General features: G+C 34.4%; 1 protein-coding gene across 1 annotated transcript; it reads right to left on the bottom strand.

The window, feature by feature from the left end:
* Positions 1–6,380: 6,380 nt before the first annotated feature.
* On the bottom strand, positions 6,381–7,859 carry LOC110027339 (myb-related protein 308-like). Its single transcript, XM_020728714.1, has 3 exons — positions 7,633–7,859; positions 7,161–7,290; positions 6,381–7,072 (listed from the first exon to the last, which is right to left on the bottom strand). The coding sequence occupies exons 1-3, from the start codon at positions 7,763–7,765 to the stop codon at positions 6,427–6,429; spliced, it is 909 nt and encodes a 302-aa protein (XP_020584373.1). The 5' UTR covers positions 7,766–7,859; the 3' UTR covers positions 6,381–6,426.
* Positions 7,860–8,361: the final 502 nt, after the last annotated feature.

Raw genomic sequence — 8,361 nt, 5'->3', positions numbered from 1 at the left:
AGATACTACGTGTTATTTCTTGTCGAACCGTGCAACAACCTCGCTCCTTTCAACAAGCCATCTCCCAAGTTAATTCAGAGCACTTTATATTTTCTAGTTATTGTTTTGGGGTATGATTGTCATTATGTGAGTTGTATACCTTGTGAGTGGGTTCTGTGGAGTCATTCTCTAAACTCCTTGTATTTTTTCTTTTAGTATTGAATGTTAATTCGAGCGTTTTAATATATATATATAATCAGATATATATATATATATATATGGCAGTTGGAGTGTTAGTTACAGTGATAGCTCATACACATGACGAATCTAAGAGTTAGTTGTATTCTTAACAACATCCAGCTAGTACATTTGAATTGTATGTTGATAACACCTCTCAACTTAATAATTCAATGACTCAATTGTTAATTTATCTCATAGTTTCTTCAACCTATGTGTTGATAAAATTTTGATAAAAATGTTTGCTACTTGATCCTGTGTTGCGATATGATTAACTGTAATTGCCTTGTTGTAGATATGATCCTGAATAATGTAAAAATCTATTTCTATATGTGTGGTTCTAGCATGGAAAATTGGATTTGTAGCTATGGCTAAAGCTGAAAAGTTATCATAGAAAATTGGGGTTGGTTCACTAGTTGAAAAACCCATTTTGTGCAAGTCTTCTTGGCCAAATGGTGTCAGTTATAACTACTGCTAATGCTTTGTATTCAACCAATGTTCATGATCATGAAACGGTTCTTTGTTTTTGAACCTTCCATGATATGAGAGTGACAACTTGGTAGTTGTAGTAATCTATGGTTGATCTTATATCAGTTTGATCGCCGACTTAATGCGATTTGTAGCTATGGCTAATGCTCAATCAATTAAATTTTAGCAGTAGTTTTTTTTTGTTAAGATTAATTCATGAGTAATTTTTCCTTTTAGGTAGGTTTGTGTTTGATCAATTGGAAGTGCTTCTAAGTTGGTGTTTGCATATGCCAACATACCTAACTAATAGTGTATGTAACATCAAGTTTTGTAATGTTACATATTGTAGTGCTCCAGCTAGTCAATAATAGAGTGTAGGGTCTTCAATTGGTTCTCAACATTTTGATTATTTTGAGATCTTCATGGGGAAGAGTTTTTGAGTTTATTTGTAGTAAACCACTGAATCAAGTTGGTGATATATTAAGATTGGTTTAGAAGCATAGCTTTTTAATTATGTGTATTTGAAGGCCTAGAAAAATTGACACCAAAATCATACATTTGAAATAGCTCATGAAGACCTAGCTTTGATGAGAGTTGTAATATATATTTTATCACTTCCATCAATTCAATGTTCTTCAAAATAGCTGAGTGGAAATTTGTTTTTGTCGTCTCTATAGTAAATGAATAAAGAAGGATCAATTATGCTTTGAGAGAGACGTCCAAGCTGTTTGAAGTGACCTAAGAAAGTCAAAAACTACTTCCTAGGAGCTGATTATAAGCAATAGATTGCTTTTCTTAGTCTACAAATATTTGTATGAAATAAAGTATCTTTAACCCTAGGTGTTTGCTTCATTTAAATACTGTCACGTAGATGACCATGTAGGAAATCATTTCTAACATCTAGTTGCAGAATTTTCCAATTTTGATTAAGTACAATAGTCAACAAAGTTCTAATGATAGAGACTCTTGTAATGGGACTAAAAATTTGATTATAATATATACGATACTCTTGATCAAATCTTTTAGCAACTAATCTCACTTTGTATTTTTCAATTGATCTATCCTAGTGTTAGTTGGTGCAGAATGAACATTTGCATCCCAACACTTTTTGACCTTTCAAAGGTGTACAAAATTTCAATCCGCCTTGTTTTTGAAAGGATGAAATTTCTTGAGGCATGACTGTTCTCCAATGTAGGAATTTTATGGCTTGAGAACAACTTGTAAGATCTTGAGGAGTCTAAATTTAGTTATTTAAATTCATGAATTTCTTGGGCATTGTAATTTCTATTAAAGATCTATTTATCATGTAATGTTTTGGTTGTATAACAGGTGTGATTGAGTGTGAACAATCTCATTTGTTATTAAGTGGGGGATCTTATCATTTGTGAGTGGATTGACATTATTGGTTGGATTTTGGATAGGATTGTCATGCGTTGATGAGGTGGAGGTCTGAAGTGACAATATTTTTGTATTGGGTTCTTGTGTAAAGCATGTAGTTGGTATATGTGTTAAAAGAGGTGTATGAGATGTATTTGTGTTTGGGGTATGTGTATTGGATATGTTTTTGTATTGGAATTGAGATTCATCAAATGAAACATGTCTAGAAAGAAGTATTTTCCCTGTGATAGTGTTGCAATATTTATATCCCTTATGAGTGTTAGAATATCCAATAAAAGTACATGGAGATATATTGACAAATTTTTTTTTGGGGATTGTTGTCATGGAAAGCACATGGTTCCAAAAACATCAAGGTGATCATACCTATGTTGCTTTCTATAGAACAAGTCATATGATGATTATTTTTTAGTTATTTTATCTGAAAATTAGTTGATTAAGTAAGCTGTGACTGCATCAAAAAAGAATTGAATGGGAAGATTTGCTTCTAATATCATGGTTCTTGCGATCTCAATTATATACCATGCTTCCTTTCAGTTGCACCATTTAGTTGAGGTGTGTAGAGGGGGTGTTAATGCAGCACAACTTGGTGTTATCAGTGGTGGTACTCTAGATAGTATCCTGGGTGACCTTGGTGGTATTCCAATGGTTTAGTGTCGTGGTATTTCTTGTGTTATTTCGTGCGGTGCGGTTGTCATTGTCATGGGTGTTGTTGTGGTACTTGGTGTTATTCCTCGGCGACACCCTCACACAAGCAGTGTTATTGTTCGATGAGTTTTTCAAATCCGTGGTGTTATTTCGCCCTTCCTGGGGGGAGTTATTCGCGGTTGTACTTAGATGTTATTTGGTTTTCTACTAGTAGTATCGTGGTGATCCACTGCAGTTTCAGTCCCCCTTATGGCCTCTAAGTATTTCTATTGTTTTTGCAAGCTCTTTTGATTATTTTTTTGGGGTATACTTGTATTTTTTGGCCTTTTTGAGTGTGTTGCATACTTTGTGAGCAGGTTCTTTGCACCCACTCACTAAAGGTTATCATCGAAATCACTTTTGGGCTTTCCATAGAAAAAAGGAATGGACAAGGGCTATTATACGAGCCTCCTACCACCTCTAATGTGCCTAACAATTTGAGTACCACCTCCTTAAGGCCAACTGTGCCAAAGGGGATTCAAAATCCAGACCGTAGGGTCTTATATCGTGGATGCCAACCAACAGGCCAGGATACACAACACACACACCTACCACCTCTAATGTGCCTGACAATTTGAGTACCACCTCCTTAAGGCCAACTGTGCCAAAGGGGGTTCAAACTCCCGACTGTAGGGTCTTATACCGTGGATGCCAACCAACAGGCCAGAATACACAGCACACACACACACACACACACACACACACACACACATATATATATATCTATATATATAACATTTTTTAAATTATAGTAATTTTTAAAAATTTACTCTATATAAATGTACATTAAAATAGTGGGTGCATGAATCTCAAGGAGATCCAATGGATCACATGAAGAAAGCAACAAAAGATCAAGCAATCTAGCATCATTCCAGTCGATTGAATTTTGAGCCAGCCTAACATTAGTCGGATTGAACCAAGGAATGGCACACACCAAAACCAATAACAATTTAACAGACACAATGGCGTTCATAAGATCAATAGTCGCATGGTGGGGTCTCCTTCTAATAAACTCATCGACCGAAGGTTGGTTGCTTGTTATATTACAGTAATACATCCTCTCTCTGATGGAATAATTCTTCGAAAGGATAATGAGTCTTCACTCAGAAAAGATGACCAAAAATCATTCAGTCAGACGAATGACTTTTAGCCGGCTGAATGAAAACCAAATGGCCAAGCCAAGTAGTTATAAATATGAAATGGTGTTAAGGACAGTTACATATATGGAACTGGATTAACAACAGTTACAAGTTAAAGTATATATGATTCGATTACAAATATGTAAAGGAGTAATGACTCATAAATGCTTGTAGCGCTCTCATTAAATGAGAGACAATCATGAAATTTATTAGGCTCCTTCTATAACTTATAAATAGGAGGGTTATTTCTATAGAAAAGACTACTAAATCTTTCACAGAGAAATAGTGCTATTTTAATGTTATTCTTTTTTTCTCTTACTTTATCTTTTTTCACTCATCCGACCAACACTCTATCCCTTGGGCGTGACCAGAAGGATATTTTGGGATTCAACACTAAAGAGATTAGACTATGCATACTTATAATTGATTATTTTGACCCTACAAATAATAAAACAGAAGTCTAAACAAGATCCACATTAATAAAAATATAAAACCTTAAACTATTCCACATCTTTCTTTTTTAATTATAGACGATTTAACTTTCATTTCAACATCAAATTTTCCTTGACAAGGCCTAGGCTTGGCAATTTCACAACTTGTTTGAATTTAATTTAAGCTAACAAATGTATGAACCAAATTGACTATCCATTTTGTAAATGTGATGTCTATTATATATAATATAAGTTTAGCACAAAGTATTATATTATAATTAACTATAGCTTTGATATAAAATTAATTCAAATAGGTTAGACATAATATCATTTAAAAAATTTTGTTTTAATAGATCAATATTTTATTATTTATTTTGAGTTAGGTTTCAACATCTAATTTGAATGAATTCAATTTCATGAGGTACATGTGTTCTACTACAACATTGTTTTGAAATTGGATGCTAAATTTATCATAACTTTGTAGTAGTGGAACACATGTGCCTCAAAGTATTGTGTTGCAAATGTTGTCATAATTTTACAACTAATTTGATATCTAAAGAGAGTTTATCACAGTATTGTGAAAGTTGAATATAATCAAATGTGCTTCAAATGCTTCACAAATTTATATGATGGATTGAATTCCATAATAGGTTTCCATTTAAAGACAACATAAATGTAGTCGTAGAACACTTTTCTTTGGCACTATTTCCATGACCACAATCATCTCATCTAAATAGAGATCATCTTGTAAAACAACTCACGTGGTAGTGGAACTAACTTTGGACTAACTTTTCCTTATTCTTATAATAAGTTACCCCCTTTCATAAAGGAAAAAGCTTTGGTTATGAAGATTTCAAAAATTTTATTTGAGTGCTTTAAATTATTTGGGTTTTCCTCACAATCTATAAAAGATTTCAAAACATATAAAACAGATCATTGTTCTTCTATTTTGTAGATAACTAAAAGAATTAGAAAAAAAAATTTAATTAAAAAAATATTAGTTAAGGCTTAGCAATTGAAAACCTTCTCAACGAACCTAAATTTCATTTAACTTTAGATTTTAGATTATTATGTGATCACAACACATCGATATATCAAACTTATAATCAAGTTAATGTTCAAGATTAAATTTGATTTACTTATGCTGAAATGGGTTTAAAAAATTAATTTTCTCAGTTTTTTTTTTTTGTTGTTGTTGTGCTTCTTTGAAGATCTCTAAGAATTAGAGGAGGAAAAATAATTGCATGACAAATTCAACTAAGCTAGGTTAATCAAGTCATTTTCTTTCTTGAACTAGGTTCAACAATGTCCTGGACCAAGAATTGGCTTGGAATATACCCCAAAGCTTCAAGTCACCTAAAATTAGATCTCATTAACTTCCCTAGAGGTTAGCCTTAATTCATCTGACAGTACAAAAATACCGCACTTATCATTTAACCTAACTTATCCGATACATTCTGTAGAAAATCTAAACTACTTAGCTAAGACTACTTGCCTCACCATATTTTCTTATCAGTTACACTCACTAAAGGAAATTACCTTTAATAAGGTCACTTGCTCAGTTCTAACTTATTGGGCTGCACCCAACAAACATTCACTGGCTATACTTCTAGCTATAATGAGCATCCCTTTTGTACTTATATTTTATAGTCCAATTTGTAGTACCAACCTTCTTACAAAAACATCAATAGGGGGTTCAAAATTAGGGTAAGCATAATATCATCTTATAAGTTGGTTGAAATTAAGAAGCCAAATTGAATTAACTTTATGATTTCCAGCCTTTTCCTCTCTCTCTCATACATTCTTCTTTTTAGGCTCAATTTATTTCTACAATAAAGTCTAGTTATTTCCACACAAAGAACTTCAGATCCAACAATTTTGCTTGCTATCATGCAACCATATATCATGCAATAATTACAAGCACGGTAAGAATTCACAAGTAAAAAAATAATCAACATAGAGGAAAAAAAGGATTCCAAATTATCCACATCATGAACAAAATAAAAAAACAAATGTGGCCAAAACAAATTTTCAAGGACCGTCATTTTTTTTTTCTTTTATAGTTTTCCTTATCTTCCTTCTATTTTAGTTCATATGAACTCACTCATATCTAACAAGTCAGGAATCTGGAAATCAAAGAAGTGGCTGCAGTAGCTATCCTTCTCATCTTCCAAATTATTGTTAATGATCGTAGAAGAATTGTTCAAAGTCACGCTCGACACAGGTGTCGATATCACCGAATCATGATTGCTGTACAAGTTCTGACCCACAGGGAGTTCGTATGATAAACTAGACTTCAGTTGGTCCATATTCTCATATATAAAATCATTATTAGCAGTCACCAAATTTTCACTTAAATTGCAACAACTTGCTTCGTTGTATTGCCATTGATTTGCATTGCTTATCTGAACTGGATTATAGAGTAAAGTTGATGGAGGCTGTGGTTCCTGAACCAGGTTTTGTTTTAAGATATTTTGATTTTGGCATTGGGTCTGAAGAAGATTAACGGCAATCCTCAGGAGCTCTGTGTTTAGTTGAGGCTTGATATCTAGCTGAGCTGGTTGGTTGAAGAGCACTGTGTTGAGAAGGGAGGATAGGTTCAAGAGATCGAGCCGGGGCCTGTGTGTTACTGGGTCGATTCCGGAGCGAAGAAGCCTTTTTCTGATATGAGTGTTCCAGTAATTCTTGATCTCATTGTCAGTTCTTCCAGGCAAGCGGGCAGCTATAGCTGACCATCTGATCAGGTAGAAAAACATGAGTAAACGTGGTGGAAACATGGAAAAAAAGGGATGACAAATTTATATATTTAGGGGTTGGTTCTTACTTGTTGCCCAAAACGCTGTGCAATTGGATGATGGTCTCCTCTTCTTCAAACGAGAACCTTCCTCTCCTTATGTCTGGCCGGAGATAGTTTGCCCATCGCAACCTGCAACTCTTCCCACATCGAGCCAGACCTGCAAACAGACCAGTCGCCTTTTGGTTAGACTAACAAAGATTAATTGCATGGCCTATAAGCTTAAAACTAATTCGAGTTATTCATAATATATATATATATATATTATATTAAAGAAATGATCAGAGATTATTATACGAGTTTTCAATCATCACTAATGTAAATAATAATTTAAGTATCATCTTATTAAGGTCAACTGTGTTTGAGAGGATTCAAACCCCCGACCTGAGGGGTCTTATACCGTGAATGACAACCAACAAGCGTACATACGTGACATACATATTGATATAGATTTAGATATACAACATGAAATTTGAGCTATTTTTAACAGAAAAAAACATACCAGCATTTTTGGGGAGGGTTCTCCAGGTGCCATGGCCATGCTTCTGTATGTAATCGATGAGTTTCTGGTCCTCTTCTGGCGTCCACGGACCTTTCTTTAAACCATCCTTATCGCAGCAAGGAAGTCTCCCCATATATCCGGAACTAGGCTTCGGTTCTCGAGCTTTCAAAGGAGGGTTGGAAGAGTCAGAGAGAGAGAGAGAGAATGAGAAAGAGGCTTGCAGCGGTTGAAGAGAAAATTGGGTAGAGTGGAAGATGAGGTGCCATGATTATGGCTATATATAACTACAGCTACAACGGGAAGAGGAGAAAGTCAATGAGAGTTGGTTCCATTCACTGCTCATCAATGAGGTAACGCGGCCCATCTTTTGTGGCTTAAACCTAAGACTACTTTTATGTTTCGAATAATTAAATGGGCAAAGTGCAAAACTAAACTTGTGGAAGGCGCAACGTCATATGCAAGCAGACCCTGTATGTTTTCTGTTTCCTATGAGAGACTTAACCAGGTGAAGCCACGCAACCATACAGAATGACGTTTTGAGAAAGCGATGGTTAGTGCGGCCAGCTTTCGGATTCTTATTTTTCCTACCTCATAGATGGGATGGCATGCCTGTGCGGCTGAAAATTAACTTCGATAAATTATTTGTGATTCAGCTTGCCAAGAGCTTTTACATATCCATTTGATTAATCAGTTGAATATTTACTATTAAAATTCAATTGTTAAATGAAT

This window comes from Phalaenopsis equestris, unplaced genomic scaffold, assembly GCF_001263595.1.
Source record: "Phalaenopsis equestris unplaced genomic scaffold, ASM126359v1 Scaffold000424, whole genome shotgun sequence".
NCBI classification, from domain to species: Eukaryota; Viridiplantae; Streptophyta; class Magnoliopsida; order Asparagales; family Orchidaceae; genus Phalaenopsis; species Phalaenopsis equestris.
The sequence above is the reverse complement of the archived record's forward strand: the minus strand, read 5'-3'. Positions and strand labels throughout refer to the sequence as shown.

Excerpts from the sequence above, each read along its gene's own strand:
- LOC110027339 (XM_020728714.1), bottom strand. The coding sequence starts at position 7,765 with ATGGGGAGACTTCCTTGCTGCGATAAGGATGGTTTAAAGAAAGGTCCG. Across the intron at positions 7,291-7,632 it reads AACCCTCCCCAAAAATGCTG|GTCTGGCTCGATGTGGGAAG; the intron begins GTATGTTTTTTT and ends GTCTGTTTGCAG. Across the intron at positions 7,073-7,160 it reads CACAGCGTTTTGGGCAACAA|ATGGTCAGCTATAGCTGCCC; the intron begins GTAAGAACCAAC and ends CTACCTGATCAG.